This window comes from Falco cherrug, chromosome 5 (assembly GCF_023634085.1).
Source record: "Falco cherrug isolate bFalChe1 chromosome 5, bFalChe1.pri, whole genome shotgun sequence".
NCBI lineage: Eukaryota > Metazoa > Chordata > Aves > Falconiformes > Falconidae > Falco > Falco cherrug.
In genome coordinates, this window is record NC_073701.1 from 44351360 (window position 1) to 44368987 (window position 17628).

The following is a 17628-nucleotide window of genomic DNA, read 5'->3' on the forward strand; positions in this document are numbered from 1 at the left end:
ACGACCAGGCAGGATCATTAACATTCATAATGAATCATGTTCCTGAAATACCAACACACCACAGAAACTTTTTCATCATAACCGGGCAAGACAGAGCTCAGGTATTGCTCTTACTACTACTCCATAATCGGATCCAGACATCTCACGTAGAACTGCTATGTGCTGTTTTATGAAAAGTCAGTGCAGGGCACTAACAAATTTTAAAGGGGGCCAGGGGGCAGGGAGAAAGAGAAACAGTTACTGTTGTCTTGAAGCAGACTGAGGCTCTGGAAAGCTTTCAGGAACACTAAGTCAAAAAAGAAGCAAAGCTTCTTCACCATTACCTTACAAACTAACCAAAGGACAGCCAAGAGCAGCAGCTACACACACTTCGAGATGCTGTTCCGCATCCTGCACTATTCTTCGCTCTTCCTCCCTGGTCTGATGATCAATACAGCAACCAATACCAGCGTGTAAAGCCTCTGCCCCTGACAGCTGAACACCCTCTGCAGTCACAAAGGGCCAAACAGAGCTGCAAACTGCTACTGTTGCTTTCACGAGAGAAGAAGTGGGTTTGCCTGACAGCCCGCTGCCTCCATGTGTGACTGAAGCTCATGAGTAAATTCAAGGCCACAGAGCTGCCAAGCTGTGGTCATTCAGGTCACATCAGAGGAGCCAGCAGTGTTCCCTACCTGGACGCACGTCCCAGCTGCATCCCAGACATATAAAGGGATATGTGGGCAAACACAAGCCACCTCTCTTCCCCAAGTCATGATTTCCACAGAAAAGGAAGAGGGAAGGACAGTATGTTACAGAACTCGGCAAAAGGCCCTGAGCCTTGAAAGCTCACCAGATACAAGCGCCAACATCACAATGATCCCTTCTTTTATAACTGCTCCTTGGAAAAATACATGTAATACATGTTAGTACTGACCGTGGCCAGATATTAAAGAACAAACTCTGTGGTAATTGATCAAATTTCAGAATAGTTGTCAATAGAAGGTTAGAAACGAAGCATTTTTCCCTGTAGATAATCCATCACCATTTTTCTAAAAAAAAACCCAAACAAAAACCCCCACATGCAATTGGTTTAGAATTACAGCAAGCCTTACACTTCAGGGAATACACTGCTTTTACACATTAGGTCTCTTCTGGGCTACAGGCCATGACTGGCCTCTACAAGGCACGCCAAGCCCCATAATTACAGCACTTTATAAATGAAGGAAAGGCAGTTCCTGCTGGTCTCAGAAAACTGATCCTATCTACTTATCATCTGCTTTTCTCAGTACAGCTCCTGAAAATACAAGAAACAGCTTGCTTGCTTGAGGTTGTACATAAGCTTGAAAAACTCTGCGTCAGTGCACAGAAATATCTTCCCACATTGCAATGGAATTATAAATGGATGTACATATCAAAATGCAATATATTCCATTCTGCATTAACGGCTCCTCCTTCCTCCATGACAGCATCTTCAAGGACGGCAAACTGTTCAAAGTAGGAGCAGTTTCTGTTATTTGGGAAGCTAGTCTTACCTTTTCCAGTTCTAGATCCAAGTCCTCCAGGGCCAAGATTCCTTGGCTAGCATACCATTCTTATGGATATCGCCTTTCAAAAAGCTGCATAAAGAGGTGGCTGTAAACTGCTTCAAGTCACTGAAACTGAAAGAGGAAAAGTAGCTTGCTGCCACTTCTCTTCTTCCTATTCCAAGTGGTGTTTGGCATTAACCCGACATAGCAGAGGACTCTCTCTTGAAGTATGGTTATCTTATGCATCAATCTGTTTCACTCACATTGTTAATGGAACAGCAATATATTCAGGCAAGGGCTCTATACTGTATAGCAATAACTGCCAAAAGCCTGATTCACTGTTGCTGGTCTGTGGAAAAGCGCAGCATGACAATTCTCACCATTTCAGTTCTGCACCTGATTTAACAAGCCAAACCAAAAGTCATCCTACTAAAGGCAAGTTTAATTTACCAACTTTTAATTGCACCTTCTTACATTCTTTGAAAATGCTGCTTTAATACTAGATTACATTAAAGAAACACTGTTAGGTCTCTGCCCTTTCCAATTTTCCAAGATTGACAAGGTTGCTGGTAAATACACATATGTAGTGTGTACAGCTTATATACAGTGTTATATATACATGCCACAAAAAGCAGCATGCATCTTTCTCATTGTCTCCTTTCTGCCCGACCTCTATTTATTACCCCACAAGATATGCTTTCTTAATGCAAATACAAAACTCAGCAAGCTCAAAGAGCTTTGACAAAAGCTCTCAAGGAATACTTACAAGCTAAGAAGCTTCTGGAGTTTATTTCCATTTTCTATCATTCATTACTCTGATAAATGGCCAGAAAATATGACAGGAGTACCATCTAAAAGCTAAGAAACTGCAAAACCAATGAAGAGAGCTCAAAATGTCTTCTGAGTTATGATTCTTAGGCAAACGTAATATGTAAAAGGGTACTGCTTTTTTCTTTTAATGTGTGAGGTGGCAATACTGCTTAATGACAGTAAGCAGAAACTGTCACAATTAGAAATCCGCAACCATAACAACCCTGAAGATTTCAGTTGTAACATAGTAATGATCAATAAAACACAGCATTTGCTTGTACATTATGATATCCCTCATGTTAACCAAAATAGCAAAGGAATTCTCAACTTCTGCCACACCAAGAAGTGTTTTGTTAGTCTTCAGTGCTTCCCAAGGCAACACGTGATGTGTTTCCATTTTAATGTGAGCTAACAAGCACAGGAAATAACAGCATTCTCACCTGGTTTTTCTGTTCTAGCTCTTTGACTGAACTTTTAAGTTTTTGCAGCTCTTGAACATACACAGCTACCTCCTGAGGTCCTTTGGCAAGTTCAGCTCTTAACTGGTTAATAGTAGCCTGAACAAACAGAAAAATCCACATTAAAAACAAACCTTTGCATATATAACCCAACAAAAGCAAGATGTTTGGTAGCAAAATAAAAAGCATCTTGTATACGAATAAACAGCTTAAGAAAAAAGTCATCTGCAAACTAATCTCAGAGCACCATCAGCTACAGAAGCACCACGGAGCATTATTTCCCAGCTTCCTGGCTGAGATTCATTCATGTCTTATTTCAGAAGACAAAAATTGGCCCCAGTCCAATAGAAAATGTCAGATAGAGCCCACACCGATAAAAATCACAACAGATTATCCTTTAATCATTATCACAGTTCTAGCTTCAGGTGAAACCCTCCCAAGTCACCACAGTTACACAGCCAAAATCTTTGCCTCCCTGATAAGGAAAGCATACTGGAAAAGGCACTGGAAGTGAGTCTGGCATGTGATGCAAACTTGGTGTGTGGCTTTGGGACACATCAACCCTGCAGGTCAGCATGATCAGAGGAACAATACTATCCCATTAAATACCCAGGATTGGTACAAACAGAATATATCAATGACTGCACAGTATTTGAACACAGTAATGGAAGCAAACAAGAAAAGCACTTTAGATGGGTAACAATGGCTGCCCTAAAGCATGCTGTGTATGAATGCACTCACTTCGAATACACTATATAATAGTGACCTTTTTAAAGAAATTTTCTTTCCTATTGTTCTCAACCACAGAATTCAGTACAAATGTATAAACACTGAATTCAAGAATGAACTAAACAGAAGTAGTAGACAATAAATATCCTATTTACAGCCTTCCTACAGAAAAAAGGAAGACTAAAGAGAACATGTGAACACATTATATGACTACATATAGTTACTAATTGAGTTTCTGTAATATTGTGCTTTACAAGACTTCTGTTACAGAGCTGTTCTGTAAAACACATCCTCGGATCTGTCCTTGGCAGAAAACATTCCAGCATGTTCTCTGAGAATAGTGTATGGATATTTCACTACTGAAAGAATATAATGCAGAAAATGCGCAGAAGCTTGCTAAGGACACCACTGCAGTCTTTCAAACTAGAATCATAATATAAATGCATAAAGATACATTTCTGTCATTCACAATTCAATAAGCCCATCCCACATTTCATTCTTAACATGGAAATATATCATGGGTGAATAGTCATTCATTATATTGTCTGGCTGATGTGTCTGTATAATTAATGAACCAATAAGCAAACAGGAACATATCTGTTAAACAACCTCTTGAAATTATCTTGATACAACAGAAAGCTACTTATAAGGATAAAAAAACTTTCAAAAAATTTACCTCAAATTTAAGTGTCTCCATTAGAAAGCAGAAAAAATAAAATGGATGGATGAAAGATGGAAACAAGCAGTCACAAAAGCCGTTAGTAGAAACACTTCCTCAAATTTGTTTTTTAAGTATTCCGGTGTTTTTAATGCCTTTGCTTAAGGGGGGGGGGGGGTGGGGAGGGTGGGCAGACAGGATGACACAACCGAAAAAAACCACAGTCCTGGCTTTATTGAATTCACACATAACTTAATCTACTAATCTTGTTTAATTCCGTGGGCACTCAAATTAACAATCAAACCTAGGACCTGTATTTTATGACCATTTATCAGATACTGAAGCAAGTGCCGATCTGCAGAGATTCACAGAAATGTGTAGTCCCACAGCAGTGCAGCTGTTTTCATAAAGTGTCTATTATGCAGGAGTCACTATAGAGAAAAACTAAACATGGAAGGAGTAGCTCAGAATGTATGTTCATCTGAGAGGTCTAGACACCAGAGTTTCAGATGCAACTCCGAAATATGACAAACACCCAAGGGAAACAAAACAAAACAAAAAAAGGACAGCAATGAATACATCTAGGCAACAATTGTACAGCTATACTATCCTTCACATCCCTCTCCTGCAGCATTTGAAGATGCTCATATAGGGGTCAGATGATCTTTGTTATTCTCTTCACCCACACCATAAATTTAGCTTTTTTTAAAGACATCTCACTTTGGAAACCAATTTAATACATGTATTCTCAGCCAGCTTGGCAAAATAGCTAAGGGTGGTGTAAGAACCAACTAACATTCTCAGCCCCTGAGGTGGTCTTAAAGAACAAAGCTGAGATGAAACACGGCCAAACTTTTAAGGCCAGAACTGCATCCACTCTGTCAATGAAGGACTTCCATTTCATGTTTTCTTATAGCTGACACTATTCACAATTGTGTTTTTTTTAAGAAAAGTTTTCACCACTATGACTTTGAGTAATGTTTATTTTTTTTTAAAGTCAATTTACATCAATAGAAAAGCTTTTATTTTGAACACATCTTGGGCTATTGTTGCCATGTGTTGGAATTAAGCAGAGAAGACAGTGACACTTCTGAGAAGAACCAGATTGCCGCTGCTTACCATGTTCTGCCACGCAGCAACTCTGTCTTCTCTGGTTCAGCCTACATACTGACGATACTACACAGACATCTGATCTTATTATAATTGCTGCACTGTGGTTTATAATCTTCCATACATCTAAGACTTCTTATACGAGCACATCATAACAGCTAGGTGCATCATACAACCTTCTTCCCAATCTGCTGCTACTTCCAGGAGGACTGAAAAACACACTTTCTCCTATCTTTTTTCCTGTTGAAGGCTGCACTTTATAGCTACATTTTAAAATGGCAAGTTATGTCAAAACAAATATACTTAATTGGGGTAACAGGAGCAATTCACACTTCTGTGAGAATGTTTTAAGATGAAAGATTTTTGTTAGCCCATGTCACTAAGTCATTTTATCTTCACATGAAAACTAAAAATCCAAAACCCCAAAAGACTATAGAAACAGTATTTTGAAATGAAATTTGAATTCTGCAGCATAGTTGTGGGATCTCACAGTTAAAACCATATTACAATTACACAGCAACTTACATGGCCACATAACCACATTATATTCACAACTCCAACTGTGATATTCCTTTTTTCACATCTGATGAAGCTCTTGGCATACATATTTTAACTTGAAAACAATGATAGATTCATGTTTAGTACAATATTGTACCCTAGTACAATTCCAGGAGATCAAGATATCTGTTTGGAGGCCAGGGGGCAGGAGGGAAAGCCCTGAGGAGTTTAGAGTAATGCCAGGCAGCACTTCTCTAAAGCTCTGCAGTGCAGAAGAACTAGAAATTTAAACCTGCAGTTTTGAAATCTAGGGCGCATGAAATCCCAGAATAAAAAGCTGTCAGAAATCCTTCACATCTACAAATCTCACTAGGACAGAGGATACTAGGAGTCCTACAGAAATCCCAGGCATTCCCTACGTAAGCTGCGAAATTCTGTAAGGACCCCACTTTACTGGGGACCACAGCTCTGCATTAACAAGTTTTGCTGGTATTGCTGCATTGGTGGGGGACAACAGAAAAGGGGCAGGGCAAAATTAAAAGGTCTCAAACACAGCTGACAGTCTTCACTGAAGACTGTTACACTGTCAAGTAATCCATTAATAAAACAATTCCAGCCAACCCACCAATGAGGTGCAACAATACCCCAAGAAGCAAATTCTTCTGCAGGAATGGATTTACCAACCCCTCAGTAGAATAAATTTTGGTGATTCTGTATTTTTATCAGGATTTCTTGCCACTATCTCTGTCAGAGATTTCCCTCACTGTTGTGTTAAACAACATCAAACAGGCTTTAGCTAGCAGTGGATCCGAGACAGTTTGAGGAGTAAAGTTCCCACTTAAAGATCCAAGTCAGAGCTGTTGCAACCCTTTTTCTTCATCTTGTATGGAAACAGAAATGTTCAGTGGTGGAAAAACAGAGGAACAAAACCAAGAAAACTGAATATTTGCTATGGGAGAGGCAGTTACCTTTGCTTCCTTAAATACAGAGTTATCATGAATTCTATATGCAAGAAAGAGACAAATGTTTTCAAATCTCCCATCAGCAATCTAAAATTTCTTCTACTGACTCAGCCAAAGCAGAGCCAGCCTTCAAAGTACTTCTGAAGAAACCAGCATATTCTGCAACTCAAGTAGACAACAAGGTCCCTCTTAAATGACATTAATTTAGAAAGTTCAAATCCAGGAAAATATGGAGAAAAAAAATGTAAAATAATAAAAAAAACCCCAACCAACTAACATGAGAACAATAGATTTTATTTTATGTTTTAAACAGCATCAACAAAGAGGAAAGTTAAGATGGTGTTGCCTGGAAACAAGTTACAGGTGACATCCTGAAATCTTGACCTTAAGACGTGATGAGGCCTGGCAGTCACTCACTTCTGCTCTAATCCATAACAGGCAACACTTGGAGGCCAGGATGTATAATGGGGTGGGGGGATATGCATGCAGAACAGATTTGTACCTTATACACTAAATATTCCTCCAATAATTAATAGGTGTAAAAAGGCCTCCCAACCTGACAGTAAAAACTAGAAAAAACAAAAATTAAAACCAGTTTACGATATCCATTGAGATTTTTAAATGTTGTGTAAGTTCAAGAATTATGTATGTCCTATAAGAATATTAAAATTATTATCTACCTTGTACTAATAATTTATTTTTACATACACTCTAGCATCCATTTTCAGACACATTCACGCAAAAGTTAACCAAACTCATCATTTTCAGAAACAACTTTTCATCTGCATGTAGCTCACTAAGCCTTTGAATCACACAGGTATTGCTCTATTTCTCTCTCCCAGTAGATAGAGCACAGATCTGCCAGAAGATCTTTTCCTCTGCTATCAGGCTCTTGTAATAACTTTTTATGCCAAGAAAAGGTTTTCCACAAAAAGCATGGGAACTTTTGGAGGGTAAATAATGACATAATTAAGTAATTTACTGCAATGGATAAACCTGTCTATTAGATAAGTTAGAAGATTCAGTTAAGAAAAAGGCTTTTACATTATGATGAATTTCCATTTTCATATGAAAATCATGACAAAGCTAGTGGAAACACCTTTAGGTATGATTATTACCTCCGACTCAGCCTGCTCTGCCTGCAAGTGCTTGCACTCATCTTTCAGCTTTTCAGATTCTCTCTCACGTTCCAGTGTCATTTTGTCCATCAGCATCTGAACTTGGACCAGCTCTTTTTTCAGGACGGCCACATCTTCCACACCAGGCCTTTGTAGCTGGAAAGTAGAAAAGTAGCAGTGAGCAACACACATGCTTCCAGCGTCAATGTCATCTCTAAAAATCTTTGAAATTGTCAATTTATAGACAAGGTGACATATACAGTATTACAGCTGGGAAAAAAAAATAATAGATTGAAACCCAAAAAAAACCAAAACCACAAGAAAAGTACTTATCATTCCCAAAGGAAACAGGATTTAATGGCTGGTTGTCAGTTCTTGCCTGCTAAACTCTGAACTTTTTGATTGATTTCAACCAAATCTGACAAATGGGAAAAGGTCTCAAAAATCAAATTTCTGGAATTTTTATGTAGGTAGATGGAGAGCTTCCCTGGGAGAAAACACTGAAGTGACAGTGTCAGGGAATCCATGCAAGAAGTTTATCTGAAGTCACAACTGTCTGAGAAGTAGGCTGCATTGACTCTACCACTCCACAGAACAGACTACTGTATATACTTTGCTGCTGTTAATACTCACAAGCCCATCTCGGGACTGAGACACAATAATCCGGTGCTGCACAGACTTTTACAATGATACTGCCTCTGTCTTCAAGAACTATTTCAGAAAACCATAAGAACAGATTAAAAAAGGGCAGCTGAAGGAAATGTCTTGAAGGTACTGTTGGACATGCCTCATACCAGACCCCCAGGTAAAATCTGTCGCTAATTACATCTAAGGCACCGTAACATCCCTCAAAATGAAAAGCTATGGAGGGAAAAGAGGGGGGTGATAGTGGACACCAAAAAAAGCAGAGAAAAGGAGTACTGGCACCTAGAATAGAAAAGCTACAGGAAAAGGGTAAGAACGCAGAAGAAGAAAGGAAGACAAGAAACAACTAAACAGAGAGGAATGGATAGGTCCACTGGCTGGGCAGGAGCAGGAGGGACTCATGGGCCCTTCAGGGCAGCTGACTATAGGGAAGAAGGGGGATAAACGAGTCCTACTTTCCTCCGGAGTCTAAGCAGTGGTTGAGTGGGAGAAACTAGGAAGTCCCCTTCACTACTGCTTTAGAAGCGGCACGACTGCTGGGTCACTGGGATTGGTCCCTGGCACCATGGCTGTACATAACAGTCAGCAGGAGCCAAAATCCCAGAATACACGCACATTGGTATTATCAGCCAAGCACAAGAGGGACAACATTAACATAGGCATGGTGATGACAACTGCCAGCCGTTCAGCCACCATGTCACAAAGCACCTCTCTGAGCATGTCTGATGAACGTAGCTGTCCGGGGACAGTCAGACCATAACACCTCACGGAAAAAGGGTGATCTAAAGACAGCTGTGGAAATCGGCAATGGCATTGCTCCAAGTACAGGCATGCACAGCACATCTACATGTGTGATATCCTGCAAATATGCTGAAGGGTAGACCATCAAACAAGCAGACTATAGCACAATGTAGGGTAAATTTTAATAGATAATTCAGAAACAACATATATTTTCTCACTGGAAAAACACTGAAAATGTAGGTCAGTGAAACAGATGAGAAACAACTGTGTTTTGAATTTTTCAGCCCACAAGCAGATGTCTGCAAGTTCAACAGAGTTTGACTGTTTTAAAACTGCATTTGTAAGCTTTTAAATATATCCCTCCCTGGATTTGAAAAATAACAAAAACATTAGTGTAATGTGAATACCAGCTCTGTCTTTAAGTCTTCCACTGTACTTCTCTCCTTCTGCAGTTCTTGTGTCAAGTTTGTCACTTTCTGTTCTACACCTTCCCGAAGGCTGATTTCTTCATCATACTTTGATTTAAGATCTAATAAGAAGGAAGTTGAATAAATGAACACTTGCACAAGTTGCACAAGTAGAGAACAGAATCAGACCTCACATTAATACACTTACCCACAATTTCAGTGGCCAGTTGCGCTGCTTTTTGCTCAAATAAGTCTTTCATCTGCTTAATGTTAAAATTTTCTACTTGGACCTCTTCTAGTTGCCGTTCTAATGATTCTATTTCCATAAAAAGAACAGTATTATTTTCTGGAAGAGCTAGGACAATACAGTTACTCACGCCCATAACGAAACACAGCAGGTAAATAAGTAATCTGAATTCACTTAACATCCAATTAGCTTAGCAAAGTGAACAACTTCACCGAAGTTAAATATCTACAAGCATGATGCTGGAACCTGTCACTAGTTGAGTACTCTGCAGGATTAAGTACATATTGGTTTTCACTGGTCATAAATAGGCCTTCAGATCACTGCAACATACTGCTGAATTCTAAGCCCCAAACTGCAGTTAAAAGCTCTTTTAATCATGATCAGCTAGACATTTTATGGACACCTAAGGAAAATTCTATTTCATGTGTGCCTCACGAACGAAAACATAATGCAAAAATTATTGATCTGCAAAACAGACAAAAATTCAGTTTCCTTTCCTAGTAATGAGTACAGAAAAACACTAAACAAAACCAACCCTCACAAATGCTATAATCTAAATATCAACAATCACTGACTTTCCCAGAAAAAGACTTGTACTGAATTCTTGAATACATAAAATGATTAAAAACATGTTCAAAACTACTCATGAGAAGTGCTTTCAGAGTCAGGAGAACTCCTGTCTCACTGCTAGAAATCAGAAACCCCAAGCCTCTGGAATATTTCCCCGGACTATAGCTATGAAGAACTATCTATCTTAAGCACTTACAATTAACTTTTTCCCAGTAATTGTACCATTCCAGCTTTCTAGCACTTCAATTTACCGAAAGTGTTTTTTCATAAACCAAAAAGCTATAATGAAAACATATTCAGAAATTCCAGAACGGTGCAGAAATTAATATAATAGAATGTTAGCCACCTGTAGATGTAGCTGTTGTCAATCCATCGGACTTAGAATCCTTAAGAAAACAGAATAAATTGATCATTAGATGGTAGCAATGAAAACTACTACTTCCAAAGTTCTTCCCATTTTTGGACAAGACAGGGGAATAAACACTTCTGTGCTCAAATACTGCACAGCAGTATAAAAATACCTAATTTCATACAGTTATATCTGGAAGACTGGAAAAGACCAAGATGATTTTCCATTTCATGTATCACTACACTATGAGGCTTCTAGATTTGCAAGACTCTAGTAACAATCCCCATCCCCCTCCCTTTCTTCAATACTGAAATCTGCCCTAAAAATGGAGGTTACAGACATAATTAAATACATTCTGAGAGGCATTCTGTCAGAAAGCGGCTTCTGAGGTTTGCAACAATTCAGCATCTAAGCAGCTGATAGTAATAAAACAAGCAAGAGCTTCCTTAGGGCACAACACACCACAATTTGCCTTGCCTTGTTTGTTCTGCTTATCTGGACGTCTGTGAAACAACAGTACTCTTCTTCAGAAGTCCTTACAAGAAAGGCATCATCGCCTTTTCTCATAGCAGATGAAATTTATTATTAGATTTCTTTTGTTTAATAAATGGAGTTCTGAATAAACCCAACAGAAGGTAAAGTCTCAAGTGAACTTGCAGTGAGTAGCATAGAAGAATCATTACCTATTCCGACTTTGTTCTTCAGATTTATATATACAGTTACATTGCGGAGAGATAACTAGCTTTGTTTTCAAGAACATGTCAATATTCAAATTATGGAACTAACTAAATCAGGCCACGTGCCTTACAAAAAAGGTATTAATCTTCAGTGTCAATGCTGATGATAAACCTGCTTCAAGTATTTTAAAGCAATTACTTGCTGCCGCTGCCCCTGCAATTTCTCTAGTTCCTTCTTCAGCTCTTCTGAATACCACCTCTCCTCCTGGGGGGCAAGAGAAAGAACTGTAAATTTGGTTGTTTAAGACAGTGGAACACTTTGCAATTTGAAACAAAGAACTAAGTGCAAGTAAAATACATTTCCAACCTTCAGCGAAGCCTGTAAGTCTTGGACTTCTTGTCGGAGCAGTGATACTTCATCTCTGAATAAATATATTCCCAGAGTGGAGAAAATGAATATACAGTGGTTATATTTTGTCAATTACATACAGGTTATAATGTGTATTAAATAACTGGAGTGATAGCCACACACTACATAAATATAACTTAAGTAATTATAAATAGTTATTTTTAGATTTTTTGAAACTTGGAACAAATTGGATTAATAGATACTTATTAGTTCACTTTGCACATCACTTGAAAAATGCTAAACATTAATTGGACAAGTAAAGAAATAGATATGCAAGGAGTCTCATGAAAACAGAAGGTAAGTCTAAATCGGTGCATCAGCTCAGCCACATAAATTCAGAATGGCAAAGCTGTGCATTGGTACATTTAACTGTTTTGCATGCCTTTTTATGAAAAGGACAGGTTTGTTCGCCTTCACTTCCCGTATCATGTAAAGGAACACTGCCAAGAGACAGCACACTATCTTACTTCTTTTGAAATACACAGTTTTATGTAATTTTTCATCCACACAGCAATTCAGCATGCCCCACAGACACACTCACTTAATGGTCTGAATGTTTAAAGCCTCGGGATTTTAAGTTCTCAAATTCTGTGCTTGAGTCTCCAGCCAAGCAAGAACACAAGATCCAAGGCTACAACTGTTACTAATTGATTTAGACAGCAGCCTTCTGAATCACAAGTCTCCCTACAGAATTGCACAACTATACATATAAGGATAATGTTGCATTACTCCGCTATAGCCACTCCAAACCTAGAATACACAGGTCATCAAAATAACGCCAAATATATGTGTGTGGGTGCCAATGCCAATACATTCTCTCAGTTTTATACCATACAGTTTTGTTGCTTCTGTGCTGCATTATCCCCTCCTCCACAGATGTTCTTTTAAATTATCTACACTTAGGAGGAAAAAAAAGTCAACAAAGTAAGCTATTCCTTAGCTAAAGTGAGAAGGCATAGATTCAATCTACATTAGCATATTAACATCTGGTCAGGGTCATCAAGAAGCAAGTGAAACACATGCTTGAACCAGTGACGCAAGAATTCCAGGGTGGACCAATTTTAATAGGAAAACTAACACAGGATATTGGGAGGGTAATTTTTTTTCAGAGGAAGGTTTTCTGCTATTAACACATTATTTCTGCTTGTGTGAGACATTTGCTGGAGGTTTGCAAATACTACTGCACTGAGGCAGGTGCAGCTGTAAGCCAAAACCCATACATTGGTTGTGGGTGGAGAAGACAGAGCCGCTTTCTCACCAGTATCAGTAAGTAAATCAGCTAATATTCACACCTAAGATTATAAACAAAATCTCAGGCAGATGAAACAGCTTACTATACTGAAGTTGGGCTGAACATATACCAGATCTGCAGTACTAAAGCACTTAAGATGCTCTGGTCTTTGTAGCAGATAAAAGGTTTTGAAGCTGTATAAAAATAGGTTGTAGTAGAAGGGAAAGAGAAGGGGAGGAGGAAAGAGTTTGTAGTGTAAGGACCCTTCTACAATAGTTGCTTCAATATTCCCAACACAGTTTTGCTTGGCAGTTTTAAGATGAAACCTACATACAGTTTAACTGACCAGTGGAAAACAAATGGAGAAAAAAAAGCGTAAGAGGTAACTGTAGACATTGTAATTTTGTTTTTCTTACTGCCATCCAAATCCTCACCACATCTCCCTTTCTGCTACAGCTGTTACAATTCCCTCCTCCTCTCAGCACATCTAAGCCTCACCATCTGGCAAACCCTTTTTACCTTTTCCTTATGCTCCATGTCGTTCCCCACCTGGAATGCCAGTGCCTCCATCCTAGCACTGAACACCAATAGCCTTGCTGAATCACAACTGGAGAGGGTTACATGATTAACTCTTGGCACTTAACCATGGTAGTTTATTGCAGGGGTGGGAGGAAGAGAACACAAGGTAATTCATAGTACCTAGCTTTCTCTATTGACTAAATAAGGAATTTCACCTCCCAGTCTTGGTCCCATGAATTACATGTAAGCTTCACTCCCAGATGCAGGCTGCAATATTTAATATGGTATTTCAAGTCTTGGAAAAACACGTTTATGCTGAATGAGAGTTTTCTCAAGCAAGCACGCAACTGAGAAACATTAAAGAATGCCACATTAACAGGAAGAAATAGCTCATGTGTTACACAACAGCTCTCACCAGACTCCTTTCACTCCATCCACACTCCCTGACCTTGTCCACTTTTTCAATTATATGAGAGAAAACAAAGCCACTTGTCCTTAAACTGTCAAGAGCCAGGAAAAAAAAAATTCACCAGCCAACATCTGGTTGACATTGGAAAATTGCAGGCATAAAAATAAATATTTCATAAAATGTATAAAAAAATATATTTATGACCAATAATTCCCCTACGTGAATGCTATTATTATACTAAAAGTATTATTTCAGGTCGAAGCTATATCACTCTGAAAAGGCTTAAATCAGACAGAGAAGAAATAACTCATTCTTGAATAAATGTGCACATAGGAAACCCAATATAACTCCACTAGTACCCTACCACTTTCTCCTATATAAAGCCCTAATTTTGATTTCTTTTGTTGCAGCAGCTGGGAGAGAAGGCAGCTATCCACAAGGAAGGTCCCGTCTGTTGTGAGGACAAGACCTCTGCTGATGCTGGCTCTCGCTGGCTCGCCAGCTCTGCACAACACCAGCAAAATACAGTAACAACTGAAACGTGTTACCTTCCACACTCTTCTCACTGAAGAGCCACCTTTTCTCTTGAGTTAGTTACATAAATATACATATTTATTTCAGTGTAGTTATTCATCATTTTGGGTCCCATTTCTACTAGTGACAAAACACTTGAACCGTTTACTTCCCCGCATCGGCAGAAGCCAGCTCAGTTAGCAGGTAGCCACCTGCGGGGTCGCACAGTGCGTACCCCCGCTTGCTGAATGAGGCCACAGGCAGCTGCTCGCTGACACTGGTGTGCACAAACAAAGGGACTTTGGGGTAAATGTGACAGAACAGCAGCATGGACTGTCATTTACAACAGTCCAAAATAAACACTGAACAGAAAAAGATCTAGCAAGAAGCAAAAGGAAACCTGTGTAAATTTTACCCCTAAGAAAAAAGCTTCCCAAACCAACACAGGCAGACTACTCAGTTAAACTCTTCTAGAGAAAGTTTCATACAATCAGCTCCTGCTACATACCATTGGTCTCAAAAATAAAACAACCCAATATGCTTTCTAGCAAACAAATCAAACACCACAGTTTTGACTAACAGTTAAATAAAACAGAGATTTCTGAAGATCAGCATGGAGTTTCTGTAACACAGAAGGAGAACTAGCGACACAGACAGAAACTTACAAGATTTGCAAATAACTAGGTAATATGGGAACCTATTTAGGCAAATACTGACATTGTAATTGCCTGGTAAGTACTCTAACTACCCAGGGGCAAAATCAGGTTTCCTGTCTGTCTTCAGGGCTGTCCTCCACCATACTCAAAAGGTGAACTTTCAGTTCTACGCCAGAAATTAGGAGGAAATTTTATTTTTTTTGCCACACTCCTAAAAATCATTCCAGTCTATAATATTGCATTGTCAGCTGCATGAGAAACAGGTGACTGAATTAATAATATAAACATGTGTATCTGATTTTCATTTATTGTCAGATCAATATCAGCCAATGGAAGTTTCAAGCTGCTTTTTAATTGTAGCTGGAAACGGGGCATGAACATTTAAATACTTGACTACATAATTAAGTGTTCAAATTAATACATCCTTCAATGTAATCAGAAGCAGCTCAACACTGACACAAAAGCAAATGCACAAATGAGTACTGTTTCACCTTTCCGGTGACAGATGACCTTCCCCTCCATGAGTTGAATCAATGCCAGAATTATGAACCGCTTCATAGTGCTTAAACAGCTCCTCAGCTGATCCATGAGACTTCATACAGAGGGGACAAATAAAACCCTATTATAAAAAAGGAAAAGAAAAACAAAACACAAAAAAAGAGGTAAGAAACAAGAAATATTTTTCATCTTATTTTTACACAGAATTTTAAGTTTTGTTTGTGCATCTAAAAGGTGGCAAGTTAAGACTCATACTCATTTTTCCATGCTCTGGTAACAGTTTTGGCAATTAAAAAGTTAGAAAATGCCTACAAAAGTAATAATTCACTTTTCAGTGTTTTTTTTCCCAACAGCATTACATACTAGTAACAAAACCTTTATTTAGAAAAATAAGAAGTCATTTCAGAAAGACTGCTCTGCAATTTCTTTCCCCCCTCAAGAAAAGAATTTCCTATACAACTTTCCATAAAATCAGATTCTTCTCCCAAAGAAGAGACGGGTTTGCTGTTTGGTCTTAAAGAAGGAGTTACAAAAATCCACTCTAAAGCACAGCTATTCATACACTTATTACCACCACATTTAGGCTACTGATTTTAATACGGGCCAAAAGATTAAGAACCACTTTTTACCTTGCATATAATTAATTAGTAGACACAATTCAGAGAAATACTACCTCAAGAAATTCAGATCTCTACAGCCATCCACCCAATACATCCATTTGCATTCCAGTATATTTCCTGCAAGCTTACCAGAATGAAAATTCAGCAGAGCAATGCCCTCGTTCTACCCATTGGCCCACAGACAAACGAAAACAATAAATATGATGTACCTCTAAACATTCATGTGGTGTCCAAAGTGCCATTTATAAGAAGTACCATCCACCTCATTTTATCTAGCAACCTATTACACCTCTTTTTAAGTGCTGGGCTTCATACTGGTTCTTCACTTATTTGGCTATCATGCCAACTCTGAGCCCAATTCCCATTTACACTACAGCCCATACACACCACAATGGCAAAACAGAGATAGGTGAGAGGAAACAATTTAGTCTCACATTAAAGGCTTCCTGTAATTCCAAGCTGTGCAAAGAGAGCCTCGTGTGAGATTAAGACCCTCTGTTCCTTAAATACATTTCAAATACACTTTTGCATATTTCTGTGTCACCTTCAGCTCCTTATGCCAGTATGAATCGCTGCACATTCCAACACTAAACCAAGGCTCTCCAGTATGCAAGATGAAAGTACTACTGTGGGATTATCACACTTCACCTAACATACACTCCCATACGACTCCTGAAGGACATATGAAGAGTTCCGACACTCCTTTACTGCTTTTAATTTTGCATTTGCATGTTAATAGGCAAGGCACAGAACTTTAAATATTAGCACAAAGTGAACATCCTGAATGTGTATGTTGATAACCACAACAGCACTCATCTTCTAACTTGACATTCACAGTATTTTGTTTGACAGTCACTAAGAATTCAACAACCAAACACTCACATGGATTCAACCTGGGAGAACCCTCATATTCAGCTACTCAAACATGGCCGGATCTCCAGAGCACTGGACAGGGACTTTATAACTGCTATTATTTTTCTAGTGTTTCAGAAATCAATTTCTAAATAGAGTTGCTTATCAAACCCATCACCTATCATATTGAAGATTGATTTTGGCACAACTAGATCAAACAAAACAATATACTCCTTCCAAAGCAGACAACGGGCATTTACACTTAACAACCATTTATTTATCTCCAGAATTGATCACCACTTTTACTCCAAATTAAACCATGTTAATGCACATATATATGTATATGTGCCAAAACTGCTACAGAAAATTTGTTTAAACTACTAGGTTCCCAGCAATGCTAATCTCACACAATTAGCATGTAATTATATGATGGCAAT

General features: G+C 38.6%; 1 protein-coding gene across 6 annotated transcripts in view; it reads right to left on the reverse strand.

The window, feature by feature from the left end:
• EEA1 (early endosome antigen 1) overlaps positions 1–17628 on the reverse strand; it is a 77571-nt gene that overhangs the window by 39120 nt on the left and 20823 nt on the right. For 3 of the 6 annotated variants that reach the window (XM_055711052.1, XM_055711050.1, XM_055711054.1), the window contains 9 exons: positions 15713–15840; positions 11852–11906; positions 11684–11749; positions 10805–10844; positions 9850–9957; positions 9642–9763; positions 7849–8004; positions 4179–4193; positions 2756–2872 (listed from right to left, as the gene is read on the reverse strand). In XM_055711052.1, coding sequence (XP_055567027.1) covers positions 2756–2872; positions 4179–4193; positions 7849–8004; positions 9642–9763; positions 9850–9957; positions 10805–10844; positions 11684–11749; positions 11852–11906; positions 15713–15840 — 807 coding nt within the window. Of the gene's footprint in view, positions 1–2755; positions 2873–4178; positions 4194–7848; positions 8005–9641; positions 9764–9849; positions 9958–10804; positions 10845–11610; positions 11750–11851; positions 11907–15712; positions 15841–17628 lie in introns of those variants that run through there. The other 3 variants (XM_055711053.1, XM_055711051.1, XM_055711056.1) reach the window with 2 other exon arrangements.